General features: G+C 47.6%; 1 protein-coding gene across 1 annotated transcript in view; it reads left to right on the top strand.

The window, feature by feature from the left end:
* Window positions 1–18939, top strand: part of INTS1 (integrator complex subunit 1) — a 526883-nt gene that overhangs the window by 190173 nt on the left and 317771 nt on the right. Inside the window, 1 exon segment of the mRNA XM_078664951.1 lies at window positions 15539–15736. Within this exon segment, the coding sequence (XP_078521077.1) occupies window positions 15539–15736 (198 nt within the window).

Genomic DNA, 18939 nt, shown 5'->3' with positions numbered 1-18939 from the left:
CCATGCTGCAAGTGATGGCACCTCCGCCCTTCCCCACTTTTGTGCTACGTTCCTTTTGGCAATCATAATTCCTAGTGTTACCCAACTCTGCCCATAACGCGCAAGGTCATTTGGCTCCCATATATTTAATAAACATAGTCTTGGCTCGGGCATAAGCGACACCCCCTCCGATTGTGATATAGTTCTCATTACTTGTGTCCAGTATTCCATTATTCTAGGACAATCCCATATGGTATGAAAAAAGGTTCCCTCGTCTCCGCAACCACGCATGCAGAAGGGGTGCTCTACCCTCCCCATCTTGTGTAGGGTGTGTCTAGTGTAGTATGACTAGTGTAGGATTCAGAGCTGCACTAGCCTGAGGCGTGAGGGTATACCTACCTCTCTTGGGGAAGCCAATGCTTCCTGCCATTTCAAGTCATCAATATCACCTATGTCTTGAGACCATTTATCTCTCAGAGGGCCCGTCGGGTCAGGCAGGTTATTCACTAATTTATGGTACGTAAGAGAGGTGGCCTTCTTCGGCATGTAATCAGTCAACAACCTATCCTCCTTAGGGGATGCCTCCGGGACTTCGGAGCCGGACGGCAGTGCTGTCATCAGGGCATGTCTTATCTGTGTGTACCGAAACAATTCTGAGGGCGCCAATTTGTATTGTTGCTGAAGACACTCAAAGGAGACTATCTCTCCTCCCTGCCACATATCTCCCACCGTGGATATCCTATTATCATCCCATCAATCAAATCCCTTACTATTTCTAAGTCTGCCTAGCTGTTTCGTGTCCCACAGTGGAGTGAGTTGGGTCAGCACCCCTCGCCATCCTAGTTTGGCCTGGGCAGTATGCCACAACGCAAGTGTATGACGCAGTGGTCCGAACAGTGCTAAGGTCATTTTCTTGTCATAGAGGGGAGTAAGCGTATCCCTTATGCCAAGCTGCGTTCTGTCTGCCTTAAATGCCGGGTCCGACTGTGGGACATGTAACCATTGATTAATCACTTTCAGTTGCGCCGCCCAGTGATAAAGTTGTATATTGGGGAGCGCTATCCCTCCGTCGTACCATCCGCGCACCAACTTTGTCTTGCGCACTACGTGCTGGTTTATTACCCCACAGAAGGCTAGAGACCTGCGCCGAGATAGCCTTAAAATAAGTTGGCAGCACTGTGTATGGCGTATTCTCCCAAAAATATAGGAATCTGGGTGGGGCCATCATTTTGCAAAGCGCTGCTTTCGCTAATAATGTTAGTGGCAGTGTCCCCCAGTGACGTACGTCTCTTTTGAGACGATCTAGCGGTGGCTACAAATTCCCCAGAGTCGGCGGTGACGAAGACACCCAAGTACTTAAACGTACTTCCCGCAATCTTAAGCGGGCAACTTTCAGAAAGCTGCGGCGAGGGGCCGTGCAGCACATACAGTATTGACTTAGACCAATTTATGGTGAACCCAGACGCCCTACCGTAAACCGTACAAACATTTAGGAGGGTCAATATGGAGCACCTCGGCGAGGACAGATATAACAGGATATCGTCGGCGTATAGGGACACTCGGTCTTCCCAACTATCTGTCCATTTAAGGCCCCGTATCATTGGCTCCCATCGTATCCACGCCGCCAGCGGCTCTAATACCAGAGCAAAAAGTAGCGGCGGCAGTGGGCAGTCCTGGCGCGTGCCTCTCGCCAAAGGAAAGTAATCGGAAATGTGACCATTGGCTGTAACATGAGCCATTGGCTTGGTGTATAAGTGTTGAACCCAGAAACAGAATTTTGGACCAAACTCCAGATGATGTAGCACTGCGAAGAGAAAGGGCCATTTGACCATGTCAAATGCCATATGTGCGTCCAGCGAGAGCACCACCACCGGCTCCTGCACGTATACCGCTCGAGCAAGCGCACCATGGCGTCTCCTAAGGTTGAGAGCCGTGTTCCTGCCTGGCATAAAGCCCTATTGGTCTGAGTGTATGAGTGCTGATAAGTGCGGTGTGAGCCGATTTGCCAACAGTTTTGCAAGGATTTTAGCCTCTGCATTTATTAAGGAGATAGGCCGGTACGAGGTACATTTATCCGCAGGCTTCCCCGCTTTCAGAATAACCACTATGGTGGCCTTGCGCTGGTCCGGCGGGAGTTCGCCCACCTTCAAACTATCGGTGAACATATTCAGCAATTGAGGTGTAATGGATTCTGCCGTCCTCTTATAGATTTCGACAGGTATGCCGTTTGGACCTTCAGCTTTGCCTGATTGCAGCGCTCCAATGGCTGCCTGCAGTTCGTCTACCGTAAGATCAGCCTCCAACTCCCGTGCCGCTTCCGGGGTTAGTTTGGGCATGGCGAGGTCTTGTATGTAAGTCAGCGCCTCCTCTAAGGACATCTCAGAGTCCGACGAATAGATTGTTTGAAAGTATCGCGCAAGCGTGCGTACTATTGTGTGCGGGTCGGTTGTTGCCTGTCCCTCCTCCGTGCAAAGCTGCGCAATCCATCTATCACTTTATTCCCTTCTATCTAGCCACTGCAGTAACTTCCCGGCCTTATCGCCGTTGTCATACACTTTGTGTCGTGTGGCCTCTAGCTGCTGTCTGGTCAATTCTGTTAGGTGTTCTCTATGTTGCCGCTGTTTGAGGCGTAGGTTGTGGGATGTGTCAGGGGTTGGATCATTAGTGTGTTGGGTCTCTGCAGTGTGTAATTCGGACTCTAGATTCCGCAGTTCCAGCTGCCCCTCCCGTTTATGTGCTGTGATGGAAGCTATGGCCTTCCCCCTGATGACTGTTTTAAACGCCTCCCAGAGGATGGTCGTAGAGGCAACGCAACCCGCATTGTCCTAAAAGTAGTGGCCCGTTACTTTTTTGAACGCGCTCCTAATCTAGGGAACTTGTAGATAACCAGGGCGTATCGGGTAGATACGGCGTCGCTTCTGGTGGTAATAAGTGTATCTGAGCAGCAGTGGGGAATGGTCAGAGATGCCCCGGGGCCTGATTTCTATAGTATCTATATTTTTAAGGCTACCCAGCGAACCCAGGAAATAGTCTATCCTTGTTAGGCTATTATGGACACCTGAGTGATATGTGAATTGTCGTTCTGTTGGGTGGTGTCTTCTCCACACATCTGTAAGACCCATTGCGTCCATAAAACTCCCCAGGCGCGATTCTCCTGAGGTACCTGTCCCCAGAGGAAACCTATCCAGGGTTTCATTCAGAATAGCGTTAAAGTCCCCTCCAATAAGTAGCTCCCCCTCCGGCAACCCAAGTAAGAACACACTGAGATCCGGGAGGGCCACCGCCTGCAGCGCTGGGGGGATGTAAACAGACACTATGTTTAGGGGCCGCCCCTCCCATTGCGTAACTATGGCGGCCAATCTCCCTGACCCATCAGATTTAACATCATTTACTATCAATGGGAACTGCTTCTTAACCAATATACCCACCCCCCTGGATCCCGACGTGAATTCTGAATGTACCATCATTTTGTATCCCCATCTGTCCATCGCTTTGCTCGACGTGCCCGTACCCGTAAGATGTGTCTCTTGCAATAGCACCACCGCCGGGCCACCCCTCTTGATGCATTGCAGAACCAGGCCACGTTTTATTTTATCTCCTAGGCCGCGCACATTCCACGTGAGTATGGAAAGAGTCGGTACCGTGGTGATGGGGCCTTCAGCTGACTCAACCTGTGCTGCGCCACCCATTTCCATGCCCATTAAAGCAAGTGACTTTTTCCAGGATCGAACTTGAGTGCTTCACAGTGTGCGCTATTACTGCATAACTAACTTCGTACATAACGATGAAATAACTATTATGTGAAAACCCTTGAAACGTTCCCCGCCCCTCAACCCCCCTCCCTGCCATGCGGACCCACAACTGCCCGCCACCCCATCTCAGCAGAATACTTGGAACCCAGTCCCTGAAACATTACTTGCATGTATGGAAGCGGGAAGTCAGAGGAAGACCGCATCTTCCCACTGCCCCAGAGTCCTTATCAACCAATAAGTTCATCGCTGTCATATTGCAGAGGAGGGGCTAAACATACATCAGTCTATACCTTCTTTACGTGGTGGTGGGTAGTCACACAGGGTCTCACTCTCCGGAGTCCTTATGCAAGTGTTGTGCCTCTTTCCCTCAAGATCATCCTCTCTCCCAAGACGCCGTCGTCTCCTTGGTGCTCGACCGTGCCTCTCCGCCGGCCGCCATCCCTCAAGCCAGTCGTGAGCCTCCTCGGGCGTTCCAAAAAACCAGGTCATGCCGTCTGCCACCACACGGAGTTTCGCCGGAAAGAGCATGCAGTATGGTAACTCGCGGGCCCTCAGCGCCTTTTTGACCTCAAAGAAACTCCTGCGGCGTGCCGAGACCGCCGCAGTATAGTCCAGGAAGAAAGAGATCACAGAGTTTTGCACTCGGATGGGAGGTGCCACCCGGGCCGTTTGAAGAATGGCGTCTCTGTTCCGGAAGCTGAAGATGCGGGCCAGCACCGGTCTTGGGGGGCTCCAGGTTTCGGTCTGACACCTGGTACCCTATGCGCTTGCTCTACTGAAAAGAAGGTAGAGAGTCCCTTAGGCTGCAGTCTTGCCTTTATGAGTTCCTCAATGTTGAGGTCCATGGCAGGGCCCCCTTCATTCTCGGGAATCCCCGTAATTCGAACATATTTACGGCGGGAGCGCCCTTCCTGGTCATCCAGCTTTGCCGCCATACGCTTGTTATCAGCCTCTAATTGCTTTACCTTCTTGATCAATAGCGTAGTGTCTTTAGTGAAGGATGTCGTCACCTGTTCCACCTCTGTGACTCTGGCGGACATTTTCTGAAAATCCGCTCGAAGGAACGTGACATCCACCGAAATGGAGCCTACCGTGGTCTGCACATTGTGGAGGGCCGCCATAATATCTTCCAGCGTCACTTTGGGGTTACCCTCCTCCTCCGTTCCTTTGTCAGCTTGTCCTTTACGTTCCGGCAATGGAGGAAAGTCTTTAGCGTAGGCAAACTTGTCCAGTTTCCCCTGCTGGGTCGTGTGGGACCCCTTGCCACTAATTGTCTGCTCCGCGGCCGCACCCTTTCACTGCTGCTCTCCTGCACGGATTGTGTGACTGTTTTTAGGGGGCAACCAACAGGCACCGACTGGGAGGCCTTACACTTGACACACAGCCGCGTTATCATTTCTATCCTCGTCCTGCGTCACACTGCCCTGGGGGGGATCGCAATTTATCCTCCGCAGTTCTCAGCCGCTGCCTTCTCATCCCACACTGAACCCGTGCCTCATATACGTCGCGCAGGGCTGCAACCTTCAATAGTCCTACAGTTCTCACCCCCAGACTGTCCATGTAGTTTGAAACTGGCTTTATGTGCCCCTCAAGCCTGCCGCTGGTATCAGTGCTTCACACCTGCATGCCCTTCACTGCCTTCTGACACAGCCTCTCGACACCCAGATAGGTACCTCCAGCAGTAGGGCCTCTGGCCCTGCTGGGCCAATTGTATCAGCGTTCTTCCTAAACACCACCACGGGTGCACCACTTGTGTCCCGGGGCGGTCCCCGGTAATGCTGCTCAGGCCTACGATGCAATGCCAGCTTGATTCTCCGGAGTCAGCCTTTCTTCCCAGCACCCAACAGGCCTCTGTGCCCGACCCGGGCCGCCACCCACGACTACCCGGGGGGGCTCCACTGCCCTTCAGCACCAGGTCGGGCAGTGGCCGTCAGTGCCGCTACTGCCTCCGCTTGCACTCGCCCTCACTGTTGGTATGGCCACCTCTTCTCCGGCCTTCGCAACAGGCCGCGCGTCAGTCGCGTGGGCCGACTATCAAAATGTAGCCCCCGGCTCCAGTCAGTCGTGCAGGCCCCAATCTGCCGCCTCCGGTAACTTGCGTTGCTGACAACGGAGAGACTCCAGCGTCGGATCGATCCGCTCCGCTCCTCCTCAGCTACTCAAATTCGGTCTCTGGGTACAATTTCAATAACGGATAAGTGAGCGGATCACAGGGGAGACAGCCTCAACCTCGGAGATCCTTTAGACTGCGGCCATCTTGCTCGGCTGCTTGCCACGCCCCCTACCTCATCTTCTTTTAAAAACACTACCCAAACATCCCCCAATAGAGGATATTTTAGAGGAGGATATAGAGCAAATAACAACAGAGAGAGAGGCAGAGGTAGCAATACCACTGGCACCTCCCCTGCTGCTAAACAGTGACTTCCCTCCAGTCCCCCCAGACCATTCCACTCAAGTGGGTAAGACAAATTATCTAATATGGTTACTGCCTAGAACTTACAGCTACAACCCCAAACATACCACCCACGCAGCGTTCAATGTCCACAGAAAATCTTGCACTTTTAAAACAAGAAGTTATTTCACTACTTCATAAGCATGCCACAGAGCCAGTCCCATTACTACATCAGGGAACGGGGGTTTACTCCCTGTTTTTTCTAATTCCCAAAAAGGACGGATCCCTAAGGCCAATACTAGACCTCCTACCCCTCAATCTGTACATACATTCAGATCATTTTCACATGATCACCCTCCAACAAGTGCTTCCTCTGCTCCAACAAGGGGACTTCTTTGCCACACTAGATCTCAAGGACGCCTACTTCCACATTCCCATACGTCCTGCTCACAGGAAGTATCTAAGGTTCGTAGTGGACGGACAGCAGTATCAGTTCAAAGTCCTTCCATTCGGAGTCATCACCGCTCCCAGAGTATTTACCAAATGCCTAGCAGTAGTAGCAGCACAACAAATCCATGTCTTCTCATATCTGGACGACTGGCTGATAAAAGCCAAGTCACTGAACCAGTGTGTTCAACACACTCAAGAAACCATCCAAACACTGCACAACTTGGGGTTCACAATCAACTATACCAAGTCGCACCTCCAGCCCTCTCATGTACATCAATACCTAGGAGCCACAATAAATACTTCCCCAGCTCTAGTATATCTCAGTCCAGCCAGGATAGCCAGTATACAAGGTCTCATCAGCAGATTTCAAATACAACACTCTCTTCCAGCCATGTTCATGCAACTCAAAGGCATGATGGCATCTTGCATATTCATTGTACCTTATGCAAGACTTCAGACGCGTCCCTTACAGGAATGTCTGGCACATCAGTGGAACCAAGCTCAAGGACAACTTTCAGATTTGGTGTTGGTAGACAGCGGCACACCTCGCTCTCTGCAGAATGGAACACAAAAAACGTATCCAAAGGGCGGCTGTTCCTCGAGCCTGTTCCACAGATACTACTAACAACAGACACATCACTCACAGGATGGGGAGCAAATCTCCTCAATCGCACAACTCAAGGGAAATGGACCACTCAACAAAAAGTGCTCCATATCAATCATCTGGAACTGCTAGCAATATTCCTAGCTCTAAAATCATTCCAACTTCATGTACAAATCAAAGCTGTCCTGATCCGGACGGACAACATGACAGCCATGTATTACATACAAAAACAATGAGGCACACATTCTCTGCATCTGTCACAGCTCACGCAGAATATTTGGAGGTGGGCCATTCCGTAAAACATATACCTGCTCGCAGAACACCTTCCAGGAGTTCACAATCAGATTGTGGATCTGTTAAATCGACAAACACATCAGATTCATGAATGGGAGCTACATCCACAAGTTCATTTACCATTTTCCCAAATGTGGGGACAACCAGACATAGACCTGTTTGCCACACTCAAAAATGCAAAATGCCCAACCTTCGCCGCCAGGTTTCCACACCTGCTGTCCAAGGGCAATGCGATATGGATGAACTGGTCAGGCAGATTTGCGTAGGCTTTTCCGCCGCTCCCTCTGATTCCACTAGTGGTACGCAAGCTCCGACAACAGTCTCTAAAAATGATCCTAGTGGCTCCCACATGGGCACGCCAACCATGGTTCACAACACTGTTGGAACTCTCAGTAGTCCCACACCAAAGACTACACCTCTCCCCATCACTACTAACGCAGAACCATGGAGAGATAAGACACCCTGATCCAACACAATTGAACCTGGCGATCTGGCTCCTGTAGTCCTAGAGTTCGGTTACCTTAAATTTCCACCAGACTGTATGAATATCTTTAAAGAAGCCAGGCGACCTACCACCAGAGCTTGCTATGCAGCAAAATGGAAGAGATTTGCCATTTACTGCCATAACAATCATATCAATCCACTAGATGCCTCCATCCAGAACATCATTTGCTATTTACTACATCTGCAAAGATGTAATTTAGCATACTCATCCATACGTCTGCATTTAGCAGCACTTGCCGCTTACTTACAAAACAGACAACAATTGTCACTGTTTAGGGTATCGGCAATTAAAGCTTTTATGGACGACCTTAAAAGAATCATTCCTCCTAGATTGCCACCCTCTCCGGTATGGAATCTCAACATTGTACTTACTAGGGTCATGGGGTCCCCATTTGCATCTCTACACAAATGTGAACTTCCGTTCCTCACATGGAAAGTAGCTTTCCTTATTGCAATTGTAGGAAGGTGGATATCTGACTATGGTTGCCCCCAACTTTTTGCCTAGTGTTTAGCTGGTTTTCGACCTAGTTGGCCTGGGGCCCTGCTATTCAGGACCCCAGACGAATTGCTCTCTCTGTAAAATGGACTCCATGTAGGTACATACCTAATTGGGTATTGGGACACCTTATCAGCCCCTGTACAGTGTACTTTAGGTACCCAGGGCATAGGTGTACCCAAGGCCTACCAGGGGCTGCAGCATGTATTATGCCCCCCCTGGCTGGCCATCTAAACAGACACAACTGGCTGGTAACACAGCTGGGGCAAGGTGGTGTAATCACCCTTTGCTGTAGATATAGTATACCTATATCTAACCCCAAAATGGACACATATACTCCTATCAGTCACTCCTATGGCAGGCCTTATCAATCCTGAAGGCAGAGTGCTTGGAATTATGTGAGATGATGCTCTAGCATGAGCTGAGCCTGCCTGCAGCTTTCGGACCCAAGTCCTTTAGCTGTTTCCATGATAACGCTATACCATATACTCTTTAGTGCATTATAATCCTCGCGGTTATTGCTAACTATGGTATAGTATTATCAAAACATGTCGAGTAAGGTGTCATACGAATTGGAATACTACCCCCTCGCTAGTTCTGGCGACGGGGGTAGCATTCCACCCTTTTAGAGGGACACGACATGTATGTAACTGTGAATCCTGGTTAAAGTTAACTCGAGCCTCAGCATCACAAAATGGATGCTGCCACCACAGACACAAGTCTGACCTCCTGCTGCTGGGAGTCCTTCCAGCGAGGGAGGCCTGGACAAAGGGTTTCCTGCCTTGGGAGGTGCTAGCACCACCCCAGACAGGATTTTGTGTATTGAGGTAGGGAGGGCTGAAAGGAATGAGACATGCCTGGGGCACACAGGGTGTCCCTGTGCATACCCCGGTTCAAACCTGTTGCTGGGGCACTCCAGCCCCAGCTCTGACGCGAAACCGGACAGAGGATAGGGGGTGTAACCACCCCCCTTCCTGGTCCCACCCATGGGAGGGACCTAGTCACCAGTACAGCCCCCTTTAGCTGAATAAAGGTAGGAGCTGGTCCCATTCCAAATTAGATTATCCTGAACAACTTTACAAGAAGAAACTCTGGACTTCGATTTTCTGCTCCCCAGAAGACTGAAGAAATCTCCCTTGTGGGCAAGGATTGTCCACCCTGCAACTGCAGGCACCATCAAGCGTCCTAGCGGTTCACTTTGTCGTCCTTCCTGCCGGAACCAGACTTCAGAGCCCGACGAGATCCGGACTTCCAGACCTCTCCGACCTCTACCTACATCTGCAGCACAGCTGAGATCCGTGGGTGCGACGAGACACATGGGACCGGCCATCTTGAAGAAACTGCACTTCGCTTCCAGCACGACTTCAGAGGCATCCTCGAGTAAGTGCTTTGGGGATTGAGAAGCCCCAGCCCCGAGCAGCTCCTGCACAGACGACCAGCCCTCCAGCATCCACGAGATCTGCGTGGGGCCCTTTTGCTTGATTGCTGCTCGACGCGTTGTCTGGTCACTTGCCGGCTGGCTAGTGACCTCCTAGACGACGATCCACGAAATCTACACCGCTGGTCTGGTTGCTCCAGACTGGCCCTTGCTCCCTTCCAAAAGAGGAGCACCCTGGACCCTGCTGGTCCGCACTAGACGCCATTTCCACTCACCGCGGGGTTTGCCTTTGCCAAGGCCTGTTGACTCCGAATCCGGATCAGACACCGCCGACAGCGAGAGCCTGCGTGGGACAGCTCGTTCCTCCATCCTGGTCGTCGAAGACACCTCCTGGTCCACGTGGCTGTAGAGACAAGCGTGAACTCTTCACCTGCTCGCGACGACAGCATCTGGTTCCTTACTGGTTCCACACCGGTCACTGGCTAGTGACTTTGAACACTGTCCCCTCTGCTTTCAGGTCTCCATCTTCCTCGATCCATCCTTGGATCGCTCCAGACATCTTCCTCCTGGTCGCCTGCAGCATCTTTCTTCAAGGCTCCATAGACTTAGACGCGGAAACCCGACACACTCTGACACCTATGCACCTGCAGCCCGTGGGTGAGGTAACAAGAGCATTTCGATGCTCAACGGTAGATTGAATCTCCTAGTGTCCAGGTATCCAGTCGTTTTAGTCGTAACTAGTCGGAACTGTCTTTTACTGACCTTTTCGTAATTTGTTCTGCCCATTGACTTTGTTCCGCATCTCGCGTGTGAGTTCACACTCTGCACACGCGTCCCGTGGGCCTCCTGCTACTTACCTAAGGTTAGGGTAGTGTAGTCCCAGCGATCCTACAGCCTCTGGGCATCTTCATTTCCTCTATCGATCTCCTTATACCATTTACTTAGTATATGGTTTGTCGTGCCCCTAGGGCACCATTGTAATTTGTACGACTTACTGTATTTTTCCTTAAGAGTATTGTTATGTGCTTAGCCCTCTGATCTCATAAAGAGTTCAGAGGTGTTTGTTATTAATAAATATATTGTTTATTTTCATAACAACCTGTGTGGTGTCCTTTCATCTGGTATTCAAGGGGTTATATGTGGTAAAACAGCTGGCTTCACATGCCAAAAGAGTTTAGCCTAAGACTGCTCTGTCCATGCTATCATTAGGATAGCTGGTCTATAAGGTTGACTTACAACCAATCACCATAAGGGTTGTTTGGACTGATACAAGGTGATCACTAGAACTAGTGAGCATCATATATCAGGCCAACTTCTCACAGCAATTACCTCTCTCAGAAGGGTAAGTGAGATCCAGGCTTTAACCATACAAAAACCCTTCTTACAAATACATCGTAACAAGGTAGTTATCAGGACAAATCCAAAATTCCTTCCTAAAGTCATCTCTGCTTTTCACCTAAATCAATCAGTGGAGCTACCGGTGTTTTTCCGAAATCCAGACTCCGTAGCAGAGAGAGCTCTTCACACCCTAGACGTCAAAAGAGCCCTGCTTTATTACATTGATAGGACTAAATCCTTTCACAAAACAAAACAATTGTTTGTAGCTTTCTCACCACCTCACAAAGGTAATCCCATCTCCAAAGCTGGTATTGCAAGGTGGATCGTTAAATGTATCCAAATATGCTACCAAAAGGCTAAACGCACATTAACAATTCCTCCTAGAACGCATTCCACACGCAAACTAGGTGCCTCTATGGCTTTGTTAGGGAACATTCCCCTAGAAGACATTTGTAAGGCAGCAACATGGTCTACAACACACACTTTCACTAAACACTATTGTGTTGATGTGCAAGCCATACAACAAGCTTCTGTGGGCCAAGCGGTTCTTAAAACTCTCTTTCATCTACTGCAACCGATACAAGTGACCACCGCTAAGGGAGATACTGCTGTACAGTCTATGCATTGTGTGTGATCTGCAGCTCATATACCTCGAACGGAAAATGCTACTTACCAGTATGCAACTGTTCTTGGCATGTAGAGCTGCAGATTCACACACGCCAACCCACCTCCCCGGGCCCTGTATCTGTTCCAGTTTGATCTCATTTAGGTATACACACATAGACATCTCTTTCTTTTCTACTAACCCCATCATTTTCCATCATGGCGAAAAACAATCTAAGGATGGAGTCAATGCCCATGCGCACTATCGTCCAAGGGAGGAGTCACCTATCTCGTGACTGCAAATACTTCTTCCAAGACAACAACAAGGTGCAAGTATCCGAGCCCAACACCAGATGGCGATCTAATTGGCGATCTGATGCATAGTGGCTGAATCTGCAGCTCTACATGCCAAGAACAGATGCATACTGGTAAGTAGCATTTTCCTTCTTATGGCTTCAATCCACCATATCACATGAATCTGTTTATGGAGTCAAACATTTTATAAGAACACCAAACGAGGGAAAGGTATCGGGAAAGGGGGTGGGAAGGATAGCGAGAGCCGCGGAGAGAGAGGAGGGAAAACACGGATCTCTATTGTCACACCGCAGTGTCCCGTCGTCCACTCTATGAGTGGTCCGACAGGCCACTAAAAGAGGTGACCACTCAGCAAAGGGGCCAGGGGTCTCAGTCCAAATAGCAATTCGCAACTTGGTACAAGAGTCTACCCCAGTCGAACACATTAGTCAGCTTGAATGGGAACATCCATTGAATCATCCTGCACATCAGAGACTGCTTTCATACCAGTTCATTAGAATTGTGTATGCCCAGTCCTATGTACTTGTGTGTACGTCGTTTGCAGCTACTCACCTTTCCTGCACACTTGTGCACCTATGCCAGTGTGCTTCGTTCCGTCAACCGTGTGTGTGTGCATCGGAACCTGCTTCACTCATGCTAAGCAATTTTCTTCATGAAGCCCTGTTCCTGTCATTTACTAGAATTGTTTACTGTTTGTCTGGCAAACTTTATGCAGTAACTCCAACTTTAGGTCATTCATTGTGCCTCATCATCTGTTTACAGCACCTTATCTGCATAACCTCAGTGATTTTCATGATAGTAATCCAATGCATAGCAGTCATCTGCACGCTGGTATCAGCGCAAGGTCCTTCAATAACTGCCTGGGTTGCATATAGAGTAATGAGCCCCCATCATGCTCGAAAACTGAGATTCATCACTTGAATGAGGAGTCAAAAGTGTGTATATTGGTTCAGCATCCAGATGTAGGACCAAGGATGTTTTACCAACAATCAATCAGGCCACTCAACTATGAGCACCCTAATGTTCCTAGTTGCCGTGCCCTCACTTACTTTATGTAAGTAGTCAGGTTGCCAGGGGAAGGTGAAAGTAACGTAGTGCAACCATTTTCTGCCCCCATTACCTCCCTAGCACCTGGATTTCTGTTTTAGTCGAAATTAGCTTCAAGGCCCAGGAAACAGCTGCCAGATGTTCAGGACCTCCTTTTGCTCCTGGGATTTCCTTGCACTGTTTGTAAGAGTCCTACAGAGTTTCTATGTGTATTGATCCTAAGCTTCCTTTTCACTGTGGGATTGAGTCATTCTATTTTAGGGTACTGTGCTATTGACTCTTTGCACAGAGAGGTCAGGTACATGTCTCTGCCTAATTATGTGACGGGGGGGCTCAGTCCATTCTGACTGTTTTGCACCCGGGGCGTTGCATCTTGTAGTAGAGCCTAGTTTCTCATGTGGCACTCCTCAAATGATTCCAACATCTTTGTTGGCTATCACCTCTTTTTCCCCCTCAAGATGGACTTATACCTCTGGGGTGACCCTTCTTATTAGGAGCAGCAGAATCTGGAGTTTAATTGTCATGCTCTGCTTCCCACAGACCCAAGTGAAAAGGTTGTTGTGATACTGACTTCTGACTTTGGGTCAGACACCCTTTTTGAAACTTTGAGTGTGAAGCCGAAACCCACAGAGATTTCACCCATACAACTCAGTGTACCTCATCACCAGCGTGCCAGCAATTCCCAGCATTTTTTGCCCTGCCTCATACATATTTTTCATTGTTACCCCAGGTGCAGCCTCATGGTGCACTATAATTTACCTCAAAATGACCATTGAGGTGTGCAGGACTCCAGTGGAAGCAACTCAGAGGGTTCCACTATGTAAAAGTACAAACAACAGTTGGGCCATTACTAGAGAACTCATGGACCTGCTCCTGTCCAGTTGGTATTTCTTGGTGCTAGCCAAGGGCATCAAGGCTCTGTCCTTAGAGGGTTCTATGCGTACGTGGAGCATAGTTATCTATGCCCTGGTGGCAGCATTGGGTCCTCCATTGAAGCAACTTCGATCATCAAGTCCTCAGTGATCAAGAAGGTTGAGGGGGTCTAAAGGCGCCAGTCACTGGACCAGCTATCACCAAGTCTCTATACAATAGATTTGGACAGTCTAGATCATTCCAATCTTTGACCCTTGGAACCCCCTGCTCAGTGTGTTGTGATGATAGCTGCTACCTTAACATTGGGTTCAAGAATCACCATTAGGTTGTGGGTTGAACTCACTGGAGAAGGTGCTTGACCCAGCCTAAAACTTCACTGAAAGGCAAGAGGTGCAGATGGACAGTAATGTGTTCTCAGATGTGTGACTGGTAAGGCATAGATAGTTCATCTTCATTCATGTCTCCGCAGCATCCAGACAATCAAACACCTGAAAAGCATCATCGAAATCATGTAGTTCCAACGTTTATGGGTCTCTAGCATATTTTTTCCTCGGCAGACCAAATTCCGCAATCTCTTGCGCAAGGAAAATCATGTAATTATTGAAAATACTGGAAGCATTTAGAATTTGTGTGCTCTCTATGAGGGGAGCTCTCCTCCAATGCCTTGTTAATCAGGTTTCTGGGTTGTAGTGATACAGGGGCGCCGCGGCCAGGGCGACTGACGCTGAAATCTGGGGATCAGGGTTCGATCCCCGGCTCCAGCGGCAGGTTAGCCCAGCACCATGTGACTCTGGGCAATAGCTCGCTTAATCTTCCCGACGGCCCCCAGCGCCTAGAGACCCTTACGGGTGATTGTGCGCTTTACAAATGTGGATTATAATCTGTTTCAGCTGGCTATATTAGAGCTTTAATTGGATGTTGAAATTCATTGATTAACTTTTTATAAAGCACAGTATCACTCTGATGGAGTCTCTTAGTATTGCCTATAGGAGCATATGAAAAAGGAGTGTGGAACAGTTAGTCTTGGAAAAGCCATGTTGTAATCCTTCCCTGAAGTGCATCAGCTCTGGAATGAAAGAACTCTCTGATGATATATGGTTGGGGGTGGGGAAAAGGGGAGTAAATGTACCATCAGATATTTGTACACCGGTGTGTTTTGGATCTTGCCAACATTTAGCCCCGTTTCTGGTCAATCGCACAATGTGTTTGGTAATTTTTCTTGCCTCTGTAAAGTTGTATTGCTCAGTTGCTTTTTTTTCCAAAGACACGCCTAAACATTGCATGTCAAGACTAGGGTTGTCAATCGCGGTTTCTGGGGTTCTGTTTTGTGGCTTTGCTTCAAACTTTTTTGTTGCACTATTTGTTTTATTCTTTCTTCTCTCACAGAGAGAATTTTGACAATCCCTGATACTCAAAATCCTTGACACAGTTTGGCAGTCTTGCATCTGATGTATGGCTTTTAAATTTTCTTAATCGATAATATGGATTCTGTTTTTTTTTCCTTCCTGCACAGCAATTTCTCTTATCCTCCCTGCACCGTAACAGATGAAGAGACCAGAACTGAGCTCATTAATCGTGAACTTCAGATCTCCCAACGCGAGAAGCAGGAGATTTTGGCATTCGAGAGTCATTTAGCTGCTGCGTCAACAAAACAGACAATTACTGAGAGCAACAGCCTGTTACTCTCCCAGCTTACCAGTTTAGACCCACAGTAAGTGCTTCCAGTAGTGCTGCTACTATCGATGAAAGAGTCTTTAGAGAAATTTGAGAGAATCTATTGCCCATGGAGTACACTTTCACTACTAAATAATTTGTGAGAAGTGCTCACTAAGTTCATCAGTACGGTTGTAATGTTAAAGATGCAGGGCTGATTGGTCGGCTCTCATCAACTAAGATCATTATTCCTATCTTGACAGGACATCTGATTGTTTTGGTTTGGATGCTATATTCCAAAACCTGGGTTAGGTATGTTTGTACAGGATCTTGTCTATGCTAAGAACATGTCTCAATCTTCCTGTACCTGAGCCCACAATATTTTATAGTCTGAAAAAGATGGATCTGCAAATGTATCTAGATATTCTGCGGCTGTGTTTTAATGTCAATGGCATTCTTAATTGTTATTTTCAGAAAATTAAATTAAGCTATTTGAGAAAGCTAAGAGAGAGAAGCACTGGTATATTGGAGATTGTAGCCAGTGCCCATAAGTTAATTTGGGCAGTGCCAGTAAGCCAAAGGTCTTCCCAGTGTTTCCTTTAGTTAAATAAAGGTTCCTTAATGACTTCATTGGGAATGAGGACATCTGCACCATTTGACACTTCTAAAATTACTGACTGAGGGGCAAGTTGGGTATTTATTTTGAGCTGACTAGTGTGGCCAATGATTAATTCTTACTTATGTTGAGGGAGATCATGCTTAAACAGTTTTGTAGAATATTGACAATTTAGTGAGACTTAGTATCCTCAGATTAGTTTGTCAATTACATCTGATATGCTGACTTTATTAAACGTACAATATAAATCTAATATACAGTCGACGCTGGGGGAATGGTTGAGAGTATGCTTTTTTCAAGTAAACATTCACTTCAGGTGCTATAGAACTTGCCACTACCTCGATACTTTGCTGAGGCTCATTGCTAAAAAGGAAAAACAGGTTTTTGTGTATTTTAATTTAGTATTAACAGCATTCAGTGGGGCTGTAGTGGGCTTGGCAGTGAGTGCCTTTTGTTGAGATAGTGCACATTTACAATGTAGGTTGAAATTGTTAAATAGAAAATAGTGTTAAACCGTCGGTTTGATATGTACATTATTGAAGTAGTGGAAGATGTTGTAGAATTGGAGGTGAATGCCTGTGATGATGGTGCCTCTACAAATTCACATGGATATTTACAATTATGGTCTAGAAGCAGTAAGTATATATGTTGGTGGATTTTCTGGTTTACCCTTTTCTTTTTCTTCTATCTCTCCAATTGCTCATTCTAAGTATCCCAGTGCTCTTCTTAGTCCACGTTTACTCCACTCCCGGTGGATGTCCCCCATGTCTGTCCTTGGTCTATTGCTATTCTCTCTCTATATACATATGTGCGTGTATTTACCTCCTCCTTCAGCTTAGAGGCAAATTACATCTAGATTCACTTTACTTTCCCTGCACACACACCTTAACAACAAAAATACATCTCAAACTTTTTTATAGCCATGTGCCATAGGACGACCTTTTATCTCTTTGTGTGGTAAAACTGAAGCCCTTTGCTTTCCTACCATCACCAACCTCTTTTTTTTGTTTCCTCTACATTCTCACTGCCTCCCTCACTGTTAGAAACCCTGTAGATTCCTGGTTGATGCTAAACTCCTCGATCTCCACCAGAACTGTTGCTGTACAGTATCAGCTGCTTTACTTCTTAAAAAATCAGTCCCTACCTTCTGTTCATATTGGTAAAAATATATTCACTGCACAAATCGTGAGCAAACTGAAGCACTCCAAACCTGTCCTTTAATCTACCCAAGTACAACTGATCCCCCATTGATAGAGTTATGGACTTTTGTCACACTCCTATTCCATAAATTCACCTCTATTGATCACCTTAAAATTGGTTTCCAGTCAGCCCCCTTTCTTACCACATCCCTGCCCTGGAGCACAGAAACCAGATCACTTCATTCCGTCAACCTTCAACTGCTTACAGTACCCAAAACCCTGTGTGCATTGTCACATTGTTGCTCATTTCACCTACTTAACTTTTTACAGTGGATCACTCTTGTCTCCGAGTTCCGACTGTTGAAACATTATTGCCCCCAAGACTTCTCTGGAAAAAAACTATACTTTCATATGTCCCTTCTGGCTCCCATGTCGAGGAGTCTTCATCCATGGTAGGCAATTGGGAGAGAGAACAAAAATGCCCGTGTACTTTATTGACATTGACCAAAGGGCGAAAAGGAGGGCAGGGAAGCTATCGCTTGACGTGGAAGAATAATTCATTAGAGTTATCTGGGGTCTCCAAGGTGATAAACTGAAGGTAAGTGGGATTCAAGAATGCTTCCTAAATTAAATATTGGCTAGTGTAGGAAGCTGGCTGTTTATGTAGTGTATGAAAATGAGGTACACAATGTAGAAATTCCAGGTGACCCTTATTGGCTTACAGGGCTTACATTAATAACCCCAAATGCTCTCTTGGTGGTAGTGTGGGTGAGCTGTTTAGGTTTACCAAAGGTATATTAAGCATTTGTTGAACACACAGACTCAATAAATGAACCACACGCAGGGCAATGGGTGGCATCTCCCAGATCCTGGGGAAGATGGGGTTCGTATATCAAAGGTGGCAGGGGCTTTAAAGCCCCTGGCCTTAATATGCTAAATCCCTTGTCATCCTGCTGCAGGAGGTGTGAACACATTCCTCTGGCGCAGGCATTGTTTCTGATCTCAGAGAGCGTGGGCTCTCACCTGCAGAGTCAGAAACCTGTCTGTGGTAGTCGGCCAGATGATACCATCCAGCCAGCACACTAGATACGGGTAGGTTTTTTAAGGCGGCACATCTGGGTGCATGGCATAATCTAGTACTATCATCAATACAGATTTATTAAGACAAGGTGTTTGATATCAAACACCATAGATTTCAGTAATGCAATCATGTAGCTGGGGAACTTGTAATGACCAGATCACAGTACATATACTTAAGATGGCTTCCCTGTTCACTTGTACCATCTAATAATTGAACTAGACAGCACATGGTCATAGCTGCCCATGCAGATATACCCTCACATGTATTATAATGCATCCTGCCTTAGTTCTAAAAGGCCTGCTGTAGGGGTGACTTACATAGAGTACATGCAGTAACTGTGGCATGGCTTACAGTGAGTGTGTCATGTTGTGTTTTCACTTATGGTTTGCACCTTGACATGCAGTCTGCAATGGCAGCCTGAGTGC

The sequence above is a fragment of the Lissotriton helveticus genome, chromosome 10 (genome assembly GCF_964261635.1).
Source record: "Lissotriton helveticus chromosome 10, aLisHel1.1, whole genome shotgun sequence".
NCBI lineage: Eukaryota > Metazoa > Chordata > Amphibia > Caudata > Salamandridae > Lissotriton > Lissotriton helveticus.
Note: the sequence above shows the minus strand (reverse complement) of the source record. Positions and strands in the feature narration are given on the sequence as shown.